Source organism: Littorina saxatilis, linkage group LG1 (genome assembly GCF_037325665.1).
Source record: "Littorina saxatilis isolate snail1 linkage group LG1, US_GU_Lsax_2.0, whole genome shotgun sequence".
In the NCBI taxonomy this organism is placed as follows: domain Eukaryota; kingdom Metazoa; phylum Mollusca; class Gastropoda; order Littorinimorpha; family Littorinidae; genus Littorina; species Littorina saxatilis.
In genome coordinates, this window is record NC_090245.1 from 76,208,559 (window position 1) to 76,226,332 (window position 17,774).

At 40.1% G+C, this 17,774-nt stretch overlaps 1 protein-coding gene across 2 annotated transcripts in view; it reads right to left on the reverse strand.

Moving 5' to 3' along the window:
• Positions 1-17,298, reverse strand: part of LOC138979533 (uncharacterized protein KIAA0825-like) — a 36,433-nt gene extending 19,135 nt beyond the window's left edge. For both annotated transcript variants that reach the window (XM_070352256.1, XM_070352249.1), the window contains exons 1-11: positions 17,049-17,298; positions 11,131-11,302; positions 10,403-10,576; positions 9,421-9,657; positions 7,919-8,249; positions 6,508-6,789; positions 5,768-5,917; positions 4,712-4,941; positions 3,331-3,474; positions 2,533-2,654; positions 856-1,009 (exon numbers count right to left, since the gene is read on the reverse strand). In XM_070352256.1, coding sequence (XP_070208357.1) covers positions 856-1,009; positions 2,533-2,654; positions 3,331-3,474; positions 4,712-4,941; positions 5,768-5,917; positions 6,508-6,789; positions 7,919-8,249; positions 9,421-9,657; positions 10,403-10,576; positions 11,131-11,302; positions 17,049-17,218 — 2,166 coding nt within the window. In that variant the 5' untranslated portion in view covers positions 17,219-17,298. The remainder of the gene's footprint in view (positions 1-855; positions 1,010-2,532; positions 2,655-3,330; positions 3,475-4,711; positions 4,942-5,767; positions 5,918-6,507; positions 6,790-7,918; positions 8,250-9,420; positions 9,658-10,402; positions 10,577-11,130; positions 11,303-17,048) is intronic.
• Positions 17,299-17,774: the final 476 nt, after the last annotated feature.

Below are 17,774 nucleotides of genomic sequence, written 5' to 3' on the forward strand. Positions count from 1 at the left end.
AGACCACGCACGGTCGGTCTTGGGATAGGGAAACGTTATGCTAGTCCGGAGGGATTACGCCACAATGGCCACCTCGCGAAGACCCAGGGTCCTAGACTAGGTCCAACACAATCCCTTCCCCTGGTAGCTTCATCCCCAAGGAGGAAACAGAGCTACCTGCAACACCCCTAGAGATAGAGATAAATGTTTTTGTAACGTCCTCACGGTGAAAGCATTACAGGCTTGTTCCTGCCTGCACAGAGGAACTAATCAAAAGCTTGAATAACAGGCACTTCTAAGCAATGTGGCCCTGCTTCCTTGTTGGTCATAAAGTTATCTTTTGTTTTATTCCACTTTTTTCAACATCATAAACTTAAGACATCATCAGTAGTCATTATGATTGTCACAACAACAACAAAACTGTGCACAAGTGAATGTCCCCACTGCAATTAAAGACCTTTCTAGCTGCATTTCAAAAGTTTTTGTTCAATTTTATGTTCACGTTTTTGTTCAAGTCTGCTGGTTCACTTTCAAGACCAATAGATCTACAAAGTACCGTGACTGTTTTGTGTTGTCATTCATGAAATGTTCTGTAAATTAACCCCTCCCTGTTGTTGATTCTTGACAAATTCACGTTCAAACACCAACGATTCCTACGGCACAAGTCTTACACTGTCTCAATCCTCACCTCGTAAAAATCCTTCATGTTGTTGATTCTTGAAAATGTTGCGTTTAAACACCAACGATTCCTACAGCACCAGTCTCACACTTTCCCCTCACCTCGTAAAAGTCCTTCATGCTGTTGATTCTTGACAATTTCCCGTTTAAACACCAACGATTCTTCCAGCCCTAGTCTCACACTTTCTCGATCCTCACCTCGTAAAAGTCCTTGATGTTGGCCCAGTCGGTGGAGTCAGCGTCCATGAGGATGCTGGTAGCCATGGCCTGGCTGTGCAGCTGCACCGTCTGCTTCATCAGTGTGTCGATCAGCTCACTGTACAGGTGCAGGAGTGTGGAGAACAGCTTCTTCCTGAACACACAGGCAAGCAAACACATTTTAAGAAATGTCAGTCTCTTCTTATAGTTTAAGCAAATACTTCTTGATCCTTTCTCTCCAGAGCACCAGATATCGCCTGCTTGAGCCCCCAAATGCAGATCCATGAAACAAATGCTATTAAAAATTATACCTATGACACATACCTGTTTCCATTTCCACTGGCTTCCTGTGATGTTTGAGCATTTCTAATTTTGTACAACTTGCAGTAGTTACTTTGCTATGCTTTTTTTTTAATTGACAGAGTTTACTCAGATTGTTTGTTCATTACTTCTGTAAATTAACCCCCATTTTAAGATTCCATCTTTATTAAGACCTGATTTTCTCAGATTTGTGGGGGTTCCGCTGTACAACCCACAGTTTCTGATTTTGGCACTGCCCCTGACTACTCATTTTCTTCTGACAGTTGTTCTTAAAGGCACAGTAAGCCTCCCTTAAACCATCACAGATACTGTCAGGCTTTTACACACAGTACAAACACCCTTCCATTTGAACGCTCACCGAACGGGAACATCCTAGGTGCCCTACGTAAAGAGCGAGCAATTTTCAAAGAATTAATTTTGCGGATTGTCTCCTCACACAATCGGACCGTGGTGCGTTTTGGCGCTAGACCTAACTTTTAAAATCTAAATAATAAATTGACAGCTTGTTACACAAACATTCTTAAATCATAAAAGAATTCTTTTTTCATCAAGACAAGATCAGTACAATTCGAAGTTTTGAAAGTTTGAAAAAAGAAAAGCCCGGAAGCAGGGTCATGCAAGGTCGTGGTTCTCGTAGCAGATGACGGTTTATGCCTATCGCCAGTTCCTCTGAACAGTCAAAAGCCATCGCTAGAGTTCTTGTGAACCACAGCTGTTTGTTTCGTGCATAGTCAGAGGTACATAATAACGTGCTATTGCAGATAAGCTCACAGCGAATTACAAACTGACAACAACATTGTGAAAAAGGGAAACTGGATCACACGGGTTCACGATGGCTCAGGGGTAAGATAAACCACGCAAAAATAAATTCTTTGAAAATTGCTCGCTCTTTAGAGCACCTAAGATGTTCTCAAGCGGTGAGTGTTTAAATGAAAGGGTGTTTGTACTGTGTGTAAAAGCCTAACAGTATCTGTGATGGTTTACGGGAGGCTTACTGTGCCTTTGATATCAGGTTGCAACTGCTGATTTCAAACCAGTGAATTTTCTTTCCATGTTTGCCGTTTGAACTCTGCTTTCAGCCCACATACTCAAACAAAAGAAGGCCAGTTTTGTCAGTAAATCAGAAAAAAGGACATGTAACGCCTGCTTGACATGTCAGCACACAACAGGATGGTACACACACAACTCGATCACAATCATCATCAATACTGCCATAATTCCAATTTCTCTCTTTCCATTCCAGTATAATAATCTCATCTTCATCGTCATCTCTACCATCACCTGAAGACATTGACGAAAGGACACCAGATGCTACATTCCAACAAAATAAAAAATCTGGTTGCTAAGCATACTGACCCGCCATCATCAGAAGAGAGGAGATTCTCGTAGTGCATGAGACTGTTGCGAATCATCACGCTGGTGGCTTGCATCACGTACATCTGTTTCAGGGGGGCCTTGGATGGAACGTCCTTACTCATCTGTTGGAAGAACAATGAAACGTCAGCAAGCATGCACTAGGGGTACAGACAGCCAATAAACAACAGTGACATTTATACAGTAAGGCCCCACTGACTAGATGACAATTCCAAACACAGGACTCTTGCCTGCTGTCCTCTGGTATCATGACTCCATCTAATTACAATGGACACCCCCCCCCCCCCCCCCCTTCTTTGTTAAGACCCCTTAATTTAAGACTTCCTCACTTTTAAGACCTTACTTTTTCACATTTTCTGTTCATAGCCTCTGTAAATTTACCTCCCTTCTAAGACTCCCTCCTTTTCAAGACACGATTTTCTCAGATTTGTTAGGTCTTAAAATGGGTTTTTCACTGTACACCAGCAAAGATGGGATATCTTGTGGTTCTTAGAGTCTCCTGTCACGACAGGGACTCGTGCTTACAAAAAATATGTGAACAATGGCGGCCTGACAAACAGATTAACTTAGGGGCTGACTCGCTCAAATACTCACCACAAGCATGGACCCAGCTAATTCACACACTCATTCATTCACTTGATCAATCAAACAGACCTTTCAAATAAAAATAAAAATTAGCTTCAGAAATGAATCTTGCTGAATCGGTGGATGTTTTCAGGTAAAAATCCTTGAAGAATGACAACAACAAAAACAACACTGTAGAGACCAGAGGAAACCAACCTTGACAAGCTGCACGTGGACGTTCTTGAAACAGATGCAGACAGTGTCGATGAAAGAGATCCTGACTGGTGTCAAACATCCGTCACATCCCACTCTGGCGAGTGGGAGCAGTCTGTCCACAACCTCCAGAAACTGATGGCTGGCCTAGTAACATTCATCAAAATATCAAATTATCAACATTCTACTATATTGAAAACTGAGGTAGACATAAGAACTGACACTCATTGGTTTGCTGTTTAAAACCGAGTGTTTTCGACTCTTTTGTCTTAGAGGGGATGATGTTTAAGTACATAACCAGTAGCCTTGCAAAAGATCCTTCAATAGAAGCCCCCAATTTCATGGGTGGCCAGGGAGAGGTTTTCCTTTTTACATTTAGTCAAGTTTTGACTAAATGTTTTAACATAGAGGGGGAATCGAGATGAGGGTCGTGGTGTATGTGCGTGTGTCTGTGTGTGTGTGTGTGTGTGTAGAGCGATTCAGACTAAACTACTGGACCGATCTTTATGAAATTTGACATGAGAGTTCCTGGGTATGAAATCCCCATACGTTTTTTTCATTTTTTTGATAAATGTCTTTGATGACGTCATATCCGGCTTTTCGTGAAAGTTGAGGCGGCACTGTCACGCCCTCATTTTTCAACCAAATTGGTTGAAATTTTGGTCAAGTAATCTTCGACGAAGCCCGGACTTCGGTATTGCATTTCAGCTTGGTGGCTTAAAAATTAATTAATGACTTTGGTCATTAAAAATCTGAAAATTGTAAAAAAAAATAAAAATTTATAAAACGATTCAAATTTACGTTCATCTTATTTTCCATCATATTCTGATTCCAAAAACATATAAATATGTATGTTATATTTGGATTAAAAACAAGCTCTGAAAATTAAAAATATAAAAATTATTATCAAAATTAAATTGTTGAAATCAATTTAAAAACACTTTCATCTTATTCCTTGTCGGTTCCTGATTCCAAAAACATATAGATATGATATGTTTGGATTAAAAACACGCTCAGAAAGTTAAAACAAAGAGAGGTACAGAAAAGCGTGCTATCCTTCTTAGCGCAACTACTACCCCGCTCTTCTTGTCAATTTCACTGCCTTTGCCATGAGCGGTGGACTGACGATGTTACGAGTATACGGTCTTGCTGAAAAATGGCATTGCGTTCAGTTTCATTCTGTGAGTTCGACAGCTACTTGACTAAATGTTGTATTTTCGCCTTACGCGACTTGTTAGTTTCTATGATGGACTCCATTTGTGTGCGTGTGTGTTTTTACTTGCATGCAAACAAGCACATGTATGTGTGAGTGCACGGAAGAATATCCCCTTCTTTACTTCGTACTTTGTTTACTCAGCTCGCACAACTCAAGCAACATTCTCACCTGTGAAATGACCTTGGGGTAGTCCAGCCTGCCCTCTTGCACAGCGGTATCCACAGTAACGACCTTGAGGACATGCTTCTTCTCCCACAATGTCAACTCAGAAGACAGCGCCGTCTGCATCTGGTCTAGCAGCATTCCCTCCACACCCTGGCTGAGGTCAGTGGACAATTTCTTGAACACCAATTTCCACTCCCAGCGAAACCTCTCCTCTTGGCGACTGTGTTCCACCACTGAAAGATATGGAATGGGTTCTTTGTAAATCCATTAGGCCAAAAAAAAAAATAGGTCTGTTTACGGTAACCCGACCAACCCTATTTTTTTCGCGCGACCCTACACTTTTTTTGGCATTTGGGGGAAGAAAAAAAAGATCTTGTTTTTTTGGCAAAATAACGTAAAAATATGTTTTTTTGGAGAAAAAAAATAAAAAATAAAAAAATCCCGACCTACCGACCCTATTTTTTGGGCCTATGTTACCGTAAACAGACCTATTTTTTTTGGGGCCTTATAAGACGTCAGAAAGAGAATTAAGAAAGATAGAGTTGAATCTGTCCATAACAAACATCCAAGAAACCAACCCAAAGTGGTCGTTATAGACAGGCAGTTGCTATAAAAAGGTGAATTATGCAGATAAAAAGTCATTGGGGATCCACGGGATGGTGGTTGTAGGCAGGTGGTTGCTATGATAAGGTGAATTATACAGCTAAAAAGTCATTGGGGATCCACGGGATGGTGGTTGTAGGCAGGTGGTTGCTATGATAAGGTGAATTATACAGCTAAAAAGTCATTGGGGATCCTCGGGTGTGGTTTTTGTGGGCAGCTGGTCGCTATGAAAAGATTAATTATACAGATAAAAAGTTGTTTGGGATCCACGGCTGGTCGTTGAGGGCACGTAGTCGCTATGAAAAGGTGAATTATACTGATAGAAAGTCATTGGGGATCCTCTGGGGTGGTCGTTGTGGGCAGGTGGTCTCTTTGAAAAGGTGAAATATACAGATAAAACGTCACTGGTGATCCTTATTGAGAAATTGCATGTAGCAAGGGCAAGTTGGACCATACCTTTGGGTGCAGTGGCCATCTCATGAGGGTTGTTGATGAGCATGTCCAGCTGTGTGTCACTGCTGCTGAAACTGCCGCTGTTGTGCTGGTACTGCAGCGAGTGGGGCGAGTAGCGACCTCCGTCTGGGCTGGCTGCCGACTTCAGCACACCTACATGTACCAAAGTAGTGGTATCTTACATACAATGACAGTCACTGTATTATGCAAGCTTGTTGCTCACACTTTCACTCAAAAACCTGTGTTCTTCTTCGGTCACTGATGCATACTGTTTTGATCTCACACATTGTTCTGACCTCTGGCCGATCCGAAAGTTTTAACACAAAGAAGGTCTTCTGACTGAACAATTTCTTGTAGCCAGTACATTTTGACCCGTTCATACATATTTTCAATTCAAATCCACTGAGAAACATCTACATTCTTCAAAATGATTGCATGGTCTTTGTCTCTCTGCACATTTTCATCTCTTGTCGGATACTTTTTGCCACAATCTTTTAGTATGAACAATATACAGATGAAGAAATTGCCTTTGTAATTTCTGCAAAATAACGACTATCTTTGTATTGACTTTCATCACAGAATGCAAATTAACGTGCATGTGTCTATAAAAAGCTACAAAACTATATGTGAAGATGCTTTGTCCATGATCAGCAAACAGAGACTAGGTAGAATTCCCAGGACAAACTCTGAGATAGCATGCTATTTCATTCAATTTCATGTCAAGAAAAATCCAGCACACTGACCTCTGATGCTAGGTTTGCGTCGTGTTTTCTTAGGCGGCAGACCAGTGATGTCCCAGGCGACGGAGCGTAACAATCCATCAATGTGATCCTCCAGCCGCATCAAAGCCAGAACGATGCTTAGCAGAGACTGCATGCATTCCTCTGGAAATGTGTTCCGGCGCCTGGGTTCTGCTGAAGTGCTGTCTGGAGCCCCTGGGTTGCCTGCAAAGAACATGCTGTCCAGACTCTGAGCTTGATGACTGCGGGATCCCATGGAGCTCCCTTCCTTTGTGTGAGTTAGGGCTGATCCAGACAGAAATGAGGAAAGGGTGACACAAGATAAACACATGTTCTTTCTCCTGGTTGTAACATTTTAGACCTGCTTTTTTTGTTTGCTTTCTTCTTCTTCAGCAGCAGCTGTATAGTGCTAGTAATGTCTTAGTTGTAGTAGTGGTAACTGTAGACGTAGAAGCTAAATTGAACCCCCCTTTTACATCCCCGCCCACCTCCTCCCTTTTAAGACATTGCTTTTTGAGATTTTCTGTTCACAACCTTTGCAAACTTACCTCCATTTTAAGACTACCTCCTTTTTAAGACCTGATTTTCTCAGATTTTTGGAGGTCTTAAAAGGGGGGTTCCACTGTAATATCTTTACTCTGCTCCTCTTTCATTGCTGTTCTTGCATTATCCAGTAGCTACATACTGTAAGTCCAAAACTGCACCATATTTCCAGCTTTTGCTTGAACATTATTCAAACCATCTTCTTCTTTTATCATTAGGCACAAAAAAAAAAATAGGTCTGTTTACGGTAACCCGACCGACCCTAGTTTTTTCGCGCGACCCTAGACTTTTTTTTGGCATTTGGGGGAAAAAAAAAAAAAAATCTTGTTTTTTTTGCAAAATAACGTAAAAATATGGTTTTTTGGAAGAAAAAAAAAAAAAAAAAAAAAAAAAAAAAATCCCGACCTACCGACCCTATTTTTTTTGCCCTATGTTACCGTAAACAGACCTTTTTTTTGGGGGGGCCTTAGTAATCGGAGTGTTTTATTTTTGATTTCAAACTTTTTAACAATTATTTGCAGTCTGTGAAAAAATATCGTTATCTATTTATTCATACGGATTTAATGATAAACTTTCTACGCTAAAATAAACATCAACTACATCAACAACATTTTGTTGTTGTCCTGGAACTCGATTCTTGGCAATTTTGATATTGTTGTGATTTAGACTAAGTAAATAATTCTCCATGAGAAGTATTCTCTAAAAATACAATGGACAATACATGATTTAACATACTTTTAATCTTTCTTTCCATACCAGATACAAATATAAACACTATTTCAAAATTTAAAAAAAATCAGTTTTGGCCTTCTGCTGAAATGCTGTCTAAAATTAGTTTCTCCAAAATTCTATGACGATGTCAATTTGTTACCTCCAACACTGTTGCGGTGACCAGCTTCTTTGCCTTTGCCCGACGCTCCTGTCACGTTGTTCTTGTGCAGACCGTGTTCACTCTTGGACTGCTTGAACGTGCGCTGAGAGCTCTTGGCCACCTCGTCGCCAATCTCGTCAATCAACAAGGACATCTCGTCAGAGAACTTCTCCAGGTACAGGTCATGCAAAGCCTTGAAGACTCCGGTGACTTTGCGGAAGATGCCGCTGGTGAGGACGACAAAGTCCTCGTCGATCATGGCCATGACGGAGTCGGCCAGCAGCCCACACTTTTTGGCAAAGTCTTTGTGGCTCACTCCTTCCTCTTCCACCTGGAGTGTAAAGAAAAAATCATTATTAACCAGTTCGCTGCCAGTAAAAATGTGTATTCTAAGTGTAGCCAAGTGCTAAACTGGCTACTAATTCGTTATAATGTTTTTATGTCATTCCTGTCTTGTGTAAGTTTTGCCCATCGCTTTATGTTTTGTGTAATGTCATTATCTGTTCTAAGTTAAATTTTGATATGCTCAGACACCTGGCGGTCGTAAACTCGCTCAGTCGGCTGTGTCCACTAGGGACCATAATATGTTTTCCTTTGACGTCAAGCCGCCCTCCCAGAGAGAGACGCCGGGGTACCTTGGGCCCCAGGTGGTCGTTATGCAAAGTGCCGCCAGCCTGTCAGGGTATCGTTGGACTCGGCATTTTGCCAAGTGGGTGTCATTTCTTTTGACAGGGTAGATCATAGAAGATGTCAGGTGGCTTGGAGGTTTTAGTCTCTTACCCCCCCCCCCCCCCCCCCCCGTCTTTATCTTTATTTACCAATGAGAAGTGATGTCAGTTTTGTTAGGTAACTCTTGATTGGTGGCTTTTGACGCCACCCATCCCCATGTACATGATAGCATTTGAGATTTTGGGAGAGAACTGAGAACTATCTCGGAGAGAGAGGACGTACTTGTTTTTGTACTTTGTTATCATGGAGACATACTGATGTAGATTGCATTGTACTATTGGTGTGGCCTCTCGGCCTTCGGGCTGGAAGCTGGGTTGGTGAGGAGAAGAGAAAATAAAGAGAAATGTTAATCGACAGACATGGTTTTCCAGAGTTTCATGTTGCATCAAGTGACTCGTCGGTCTGTGCCAGTGAACTCTTGTCTATCATTCTCTACATGTGAGTGAAAGTCCATTACGAGCGCAAGTGATGTTCGTTCAGTGCAAGACACTAAAGAGGCACCCACATGGTGTACTCCTGAACTTTGGGGTTTACTTCTACTAGGTGACTACATTCACCCAACTACTACATCAAGAGTCAACAATCAATATTATCCACATCCTTCCACCCCATCACATAAGCATTACCTGTATTTACCTGAATTGACAACCTACAATGTGCCCTTGATGAATAAATGAATACATCACACACACACACATTACTTGTTTGTTGTTTTTCTTCTTCTTTATAACACTCAATCTCTCTCTCTCTCGCTCTCTCTCTCTCTCCCCTACCTCTGGCATCAAATTGGCAAAGATGTCCTCCAGCTGTTGAATGCGCAGGGTCTTGTACTTGTTCCAGGCGTTCTCGTCAGAACACAACACTCGTAGACTCTCCACTAGCTCAATGCGTCGATCGAGACAGTAGTTGCTGCAGCGGCCACCAGGGGGAGCTAGAGGTAACTGCGACAGCTGCTCGCTCAAGTACTTCTTCAGCTGTGATGCCAGTTTGTTCCAACGCTGCTCTATGATCTTGAAAGGAAAGAAAAGGTGGGACAAATCAAATACCAGCTTCACAGGCAAAATGAACAATAGGCAGCTTCTCTTTTGAGAAAATAAGAACACTAGAAAGATGGTACATTATAATGTCGTAAGCAGAAAACAAAAACCACAAAAAGTAAAAACAAACAATTTTTCTTTACATTACATACTACTGTATCGATGTCATAGGGAAATTTTGGCGTAACTCGATTCTTGACGATTGTGATGTTTTTGTGCTTTAAAATAAGTAAATCATTCTCCTTGAGAAATAATCTCTTAAATAGGATTGACAATACATAATTTAACATTCTTTTATCTTTCTATTCACACCAGAAACGAATATAAACACTATCTCATAATAAAAATAATCAGTTTTGTCCTTCTCCTGAAAGGCTGTTTAAAATGAGCTACAGTGGAACCCCCCTTTTAAGACCCCCCAATTTAAGACTCCCTCCTTTTTAAGACCTTGTTTTCTCAGACTTTCTGTTCATAATCTCTGTAAAATTACCCCCATTTTAAGACTCCCTCCTTTTTAAGACCTGATTTTCTCAGATTTTTAGAGGTCTTAAAAGGGGGGTTCCACTGTACGACAAAATTCCATGACGACATCAGTACATGACTACTACTTTCCTTTGAAAAACAATGAAAAGTAAGAAAATTCCATTACTGAATTAAAAAAAATATCTCTGTACTTAGAAAAACCATCAGAGGCTACCATTACACATTACAGGTTTACCTGATCACTGGGGTCCATAATGCCGTGCAGAGAGGCAGAGGAGACAATGGTGGGGTCTGGCGCCTCAATCGCGCTCATCCTCAGCGGCAGTAGCAGACCCTCAGAGGATGCCAGGGTCAGCACTTCTTGTAGCACCTCCTCTTCACAACCAGGCTCCTTCTCCAGTCGCTGAAGCTGAAAATGTTGAGTTAAAATGTTCATTTGTTTTCAATCATGTCAAAATATGGCAACTGTGTTGAACGTGAATTGTTTGTACATGAATCAGAAGTATTTTCTGTCTTTTTTTCTCCCATTATAAGTTTAACCTTCCCTCAGCTGGAACCAAATGTTTGTTGTGTTTGAAAATAAAATTTATTGGCAAAGCTGCACTCAAAACTCTATAATATAATGGTTTATACAAACAATGACCAAAGAAAGTTAAAAATATTCAAAATTAGGTAGCTCTAACTTTTGTCAAGTTTTCCCTGTGCTTTTGACAACTTGATTGGTTTCAAAATCAAGATAACCATGAAGACATCTTTCTTTTTTTTTAATCAGGAATTCCTGATGCTGATGAGGCCCACTTTGCCTTGCATAGGCTTTTACATAGGATAAGACCATCCCTTCACTTGGTCTTATCTCATGTTAAAAGCCTGGCAAGATCTGAGACAGTGAAGCAAACTGTTTTCACTAGGCGGAGTGGGCCTTTTATTCACCTCTTCCACACTCTGATACAGTTGTTGACTCACCAAAGCATCCAAAATAATGACGGCTTCTTCAGTCTCCGGATCGTAACAGGAGTCTTTCTCCAACATGTGACTGTTGTACATGTGCAAAAGTCCATCCTTTGGGGAAGAGAACATGCGCTCTCCTGGCAAATCATTGGTGAACCGCAACAAGCCTTGTAAGCAGGAGTCCAACCTAGAAATAAAATGTCAAATTGTACATTTTACACTGGACCAAACATGTATGGACTTTGATGAAATACTGTGGAACCCCCTTTCAAGAACTGCCAAAATCTCAGATCATTGAGTCTGAAAAAGATTTCTGGATCTGGATCTGGATTTGATGAGTTGCAGGGGCCAATTTGGGCCATCGTCGCAACTGTTGAGCTCAGTAAATTAAAATATAGGTAATTTAAAGAGCTTCTGAAGAGAAAATCTGAAAAGGTAAAGGTCTTCATAGCTTCATAGAGAGGAACTAGATCTTGAAGTGGGGTGTCTTAAAAGGGGGTTTACACGTCTCTTTGTGGGGCCACAAAGTTAAGTGACTGTATAAATGGTTCTGTTTCAGGGTGTTTGATTTTAAAGTTTTCAATGTAAGAGGGTCACATATGGATGGACTTGTATTCACAGTAAACTTCTTCAATGCCCTCTTCTGTTTTATTTCAATGTTGATTTTCACCCTGCGTTACTGTTAGTATTAAGTGTAATTTGGACACCCTAAGAAGTAGACGCTGTGGCTGGCCCATAGAATTAGAAGTCGGTAAATAAAGAGGGTGGGGTTAATCTCAAGATTGGGGTTAGACCTACACATATTGTAACGGGATGGGCGCGCGAGCTGTGTTGGCTCTGGTTGTTGATTGTGTGTGTGTGTGTGAATGTTAATGAAGAACAAAACAGACACAAATTGTTCCAGGTTTCAATGTTCAGATTTATTCATCTGAACAAATTCGTATCGAACTTCAATATCAGTGTATCGTTCTTTCACATACAAAATTAGGCATGACACATGATGACCTTGTTCTGGACTATCTTCTTTACTGTAGACTGCGATTTCTCCCGTAAATTGGTTCTGATTTCTCTTTTCCCCCTTTCTTCTTGTAGACTGCTATCCCTTCCTAGTCCAGTCTCGAAGAAGCCGCCCCGATTTCTCCTGTCGGATAGCCCCACTTTCTTCTTGTAGACTGCTATCCCTTCCTAGTCCAGTCTCGAAGAAGCCGCCCCGATTTCTCCTGTCGGATAGCCCCACTTTCTTCTTGTAGACTGCTATCCCTTCCTAGTCCAGTCTCGAAGAAGCCGCCCCGATTTCTCCTGTCGGATAGCCCCCCTTTCTTCTTGTAGACTGCTATCCCTTCCTAGTCCAGTCTCGAAGAAGCCGCCCCGATTTCTCCTGTCGGATAGCCCCACTTTCTTCTTGTAGACTACTATCCCTTCCTAGTCCAGTCTCGAAGAAGCCGCCCCGATTTCTCCTGTCGGATAGCCCCACTTTCTTCTTGTAGACTACTATCCCTTCCTAGTCCAGTCTCGAAGAAGCATACTCGAACCACATCGCTCAGCCCAAAAGAACCAAATCACTAGCACAATCGCTAGAAACTTCATAAGCCAAAAGAACTGCCCACTAGAAAACATCAGCCAAGCTAAGCGAACAACCTTTCTCCCGTCTCGGAGAAGTACACTAAAACAACAATCCTAAGCCCAAAAGAACAACTAGAACCAAATCGCTAAGCCCCGATTCCTCCTTTCCCTTGTCTATTTATCCCTTTCCTTGTTTGTTTACCTGTTACCTCTAGCTACCGCTAACGTTTCGATCGTCTATAACGATCTCCCTTGTCTGTCTACGTTACCCCAATACATGTCCTAACAACATAAACAACATACCTTGTCTCTCCTTCCTTTCTTCTTGTTTCGTACCTTTAGCAACGAACCGACACTCTCGATCGTCTTAGAGTCAAGGCGATCGAGGATGTTTGTTTACGTTTCTCTAGGTAACTTCTAACAATGCTCAAACAACCTATCCTACCGAACTAAATCTCCATTTTACTTTCACTCAATCATTATCCTATCAATAATGAATCAATTCTAAAATGCATAACCATATTTACATGCACATTTCATTACATAATATTCTCTCATCGTCCTGCTTCGATGAGATCTCGTATAACACCTTCTCAAGTCAAAGCGACCAAAAAGTGTTTGTTTACGTTTCTCTGGGTAACCTCTAACAACACAAACAATTTATCTAACTAAACTAAATCTCTGCTTCCTTTCACTCAATCATTATCTTATCAATAATGAATCAATTCTAGAGTGCATGCAGTAATATTCACATGCACATTTCATAACATAATATTCTTTTATCGTTCTTCTTCGATGAGATCTCGAATAACACGTCATCTAAAATGGCGTCATCGAAAAGAAGATTACGTTCCATTGTGTTCGTCTCATAAGAATGCGATCGATACGCACACGATTCCGAATAAAAACTACATAAACTAGTCAGCGAAAGTTTCCTGCTACGAACTGTGCAGTGATTTTCTGGTGAGTACAACCTAACACAGTTAATATCGTAACATTTGTCCACAAGTCTACCAATCTTTCACTTGTGTCAATGAAGAACACTTTTAGATCTGTATCACATGTTTCTCAGTGCAAAAGTTAGATCCACTAATGTTCAGGTTAAAGTTTCTGGATAATACTAATAGGGCCATCCATTACAATATATATATATGCAAGCGAAATAAAGGGTCTTATGTGTTTTGTCAACACACAGACTTGTTTCTTGAAATTTTAGAAAAGTTAAATTTTTTTGACTAGTCAGGTAAATTGAACAGGGCAAAGTTCAAATTAGCTGAACTCATTTGCATAGGTATTTAACCAAAGCCGACTATCTTTCATTGCTGCCAGAGCTTTCTTCATGTCTTTTTAAGACCATTTTCCATAACTGAAAGACCAAAGAGTAGAGATATTGCAATTTTCTAACATCAATACTCAAAAAGTTAGACATGCACAGTGTCAGTGATTCAGTGACATTCAGCAAAAATATTCTAACATTTTTCACCTGCCACCCGTTGTTAGTCGTTGCGCCATTTTGTCTTATGCAAACGTCATTGACAATCACCAGTAACGTAAAAATACATTGACATAAAAAAAAGTTACATGAAATAATCACCTTGTTCAATTTATCCCCCTGTTCATTATACCACCACCCCCCCCCCCCCCCCCCCTTACCCTATTATATATATGACTAAGTGCCAAAAGGTGCTCACAGAACAGAAGACGACTTTGTTTTACAATAAAAATGTTTCTAAAAACGTGTGTCTGCTGAAAATTGGTGTGTGTGTGGATGAATGTGCGAAGAGATAGTGGACATAATTTCGTGTGTCTGACTTGAACGGTTTTGAAGTTATCTTTGTTTAAAGTCAAAAATAACGCCAAAACCGGCCATCTGAAAAAGGACATCGTGATACCTCGTGTTTTGAATATGCCACAGAAAAATAACAAGAAGCACAAATGAATTGCATTTAGTTTGATTGAATGCCTGAAACATCGCTTTACAGACGAGACCAAACGTCAAATCTAAATCTCGAGAGAATTTTTTTTTTTCGATAACCGAATTTTAAGGTGTCGCACGCAAGATGTGTCGTCATCACGGCATACATTTTTCAATCGCAGATATTTACTAAATTTCTTTTTCAAAAACTCTGGAATTGATGTCGACACGTCAAGCGATAACGGTGTATCAAACTGCTGTCTTTCAAGTAATCCAGCAAAGACTGCAGAACTTTTGAACAGCATTTTTGAAAACGATTTGAAAATTTCGTCATATCTTGCGTGCGACAAAATGTTTGGTAATTAACGGTTATTTTCTTTTAAAAACAAAATTTACATGTACAAAGATCTACTTCATCTTCGGAACCACGTGACACATTCTGTGTTCAAAATTTGTGAAGAAATCACGAACCACGAATGCGCTATCAAGTGTTGAAATTATGTCGTCAACATCTTTTCAGATCTTGCGTGCGACACCATCTTGCGTTCAACATAAAATGTCACTACCTTATCGAGTTTAATGGGTAAAACTAACTATTTGTTGTCTTAGTTTAATCTTCTTAATTAAAAGCGTAATAAAACCGAACTTCCAAGATGAATTTTAATTGAGATTAGCGAAAGAGCGGGCACGCAAGTCGACCTTAAAGTAAAAGAATGATAACACGAGCGTTTGTCGTGTTGTCTTGCGTGCAACACATTGTCCAAAAAGGAAAATGTATATTTTTCTCAGACGTTTTTTAAGTTGAAACCTTGAAACTTCACACACATTTGGGGTTTAATCGCCCCCATGCATGGTAAAAGTCTTGTTGACCCTTGTCAGATTTCAAGGTCACGGCTGGGTCACATGTGGTTCAGAAAACGGATGAAACATATTTTTCAGAGATTTTTGAAGCTAGAACCTTCAAACTTCAAACAACGCTTTTGCTTAATGATTGTTCAACATGGAGAATTCAAGGTTGATCCTTGAGAAATGTGAAGGTCATAGCAGGGTCTCGTGTGGGTAAAAAAAAAAACCATAACCTTTTTCTCAGAGTTTTTCAAAGCAAGAACCTTGAAAGTTCACATTTTTGGGCTTAATAGCCTCCATACACGGTTAAAGTCTTGTTGACCTTTGTCGAATCTCAAGGTCACATATGGGCAAATCAAAAACACGAAAATGCATCATTATCTCAGTTGTTTTTAAAGGGAGAGCCTTCAAACATCACACAACTCTCAATGATTCTCCGACTTAAAGAAGTTAAGGTAGATCCTTGTCACATGTCAAGGTCACAGAAAGGTCTCGTACGGGTAAAACAAACAAAACAAACAGATAATATTCATTTTTTCAGCTTTGTTGTTAGCTAGAATAGAGGCACATGCCACCATTCCATTCAACATGACTCATAGAAATACTATAAAACTAGTTGAAGAAATTGACAATTTTTCAAAGTTTAAGCCAGATGGCACTGCTGTGACCTTGAAATTTGACAAACATTAACCAGGCGGTCACCTTTTTTAGAAAATATCCTTAAAGGATCTTTAACCTTACTGTGACCTTGGAATTTGATGAGGTTTAATTTAACTTGCGTAGTGTGCCAAGTTTCAAGGCCCTAGCTTCAAAAACATATGAGAAAACCTCATTGAAAAATGTATATGTTTGACCTCAACGCGACCCTGCTGTGACCTTGACTTTTTCAACCAGACTTTAATCGTGTGTGAACATTATACACTAGAACTGTGTGTATTTTCAAAGCTCGTGCTATAAACGCGCTGAATAAATTGAAAATATTCCACATTTGGACCAGATGTGACCCCGCTGTGACCTTGAACTTTGACAAAGATTAACCAGCAGGTCACTTTTAATGAGGTTTTATAAAAATGCTGAAAGTATGTGAAGTATGTAAAGTCTAACTGATCTAGTATTAAAACATGTAAGACGTGACAACGACAATTTTCCAGTTTGCAAAGGAAATTTAACCTCGCTGTGACCTTGAAATTCAATGTTGTTTAATGTGATGTGCACCATACCTGGAGGTCATTATACTTTGGTTGTGTGCCAAGTTTCAAAGCCCTAGCTTTAAAAACGTGCGAGATAACCTTAATGCTATGACTCAGTGCCGTTTTGAATGATATAACGAACAAAATTATCGTTATTTGTAAAATCATTTGGGTAAATTTATCTTTTTTTTTCGTAATTGGGTTCCAGCATCTGTTGTCTTAACAAAAATCACAATATCAGTCGTGTTTGTCAACTTTTATTTTTTAGCCCCTTTGTCCGCTTTTCGTGCGCACCTTTTGGCACTTAGTCATATATATATAATATCAATAAATCATAAATTTAAAAAAATTAAAAGCACATGCACAAATTATAACACTTAACATAGATAAAATCAATCAGTGATCAATCAAGAACTCACTGTTTGGAATTTTCTTCCAGTTTGTTGTCAAGGTCTGACAAGTAGAACTGGAGTGCAGACGAACAAGGTGGGCCACCTCCCTCAAATACCGCGTGGAATGGCGGCAACCTTTTGATTCTATCATTTAACGGCTCTTGAATGGTGCTGTTACTTGTGCTCATCGTAGCCATGACCAAAGCCAAGCGCTTGTGCGATCAGATTCTGCACGAATTAGCTTTCTTCCCTTACACCACTGGGTAAATTATTTGGGTCGCCATATTTAGGGGAAACTACTCTCAAAGCAACCTGAAAAACATCCAGACTTGTCTCCCTCTTCCGAGTCGCACGTTGTTCTTCTGCAATCTGTGACCTTTGCTGCAGTTTGCATCAGATGTAAGGGTAAAAACACATTGGATTTATAAGCTTTCAGTTATCCGTCAGCTTTGCCAGACACTGACATCATTTATGTTTGAGCTTTCAAGTGTGTCTTGAAGTTAATATGTAGGTTGAGTGCACCTTGCTAGTTTTGTTGTCAACCAATGAAGTGACATGAGATATGGTGTAAATGAAAACAAAACCATCCTTTACTGGTATTAAATATAAAACACCTTTTTAAAACTTTAAACTGGGAGCATGGTGTCCTAATTACACAGGTGAATGCAACCCCATTTGCCTTACTTTCATTCATAGTGAAGACAAAAGAGGACATCATTAAATTAAGGAGGACAGTTTGCATGGTGACATTTT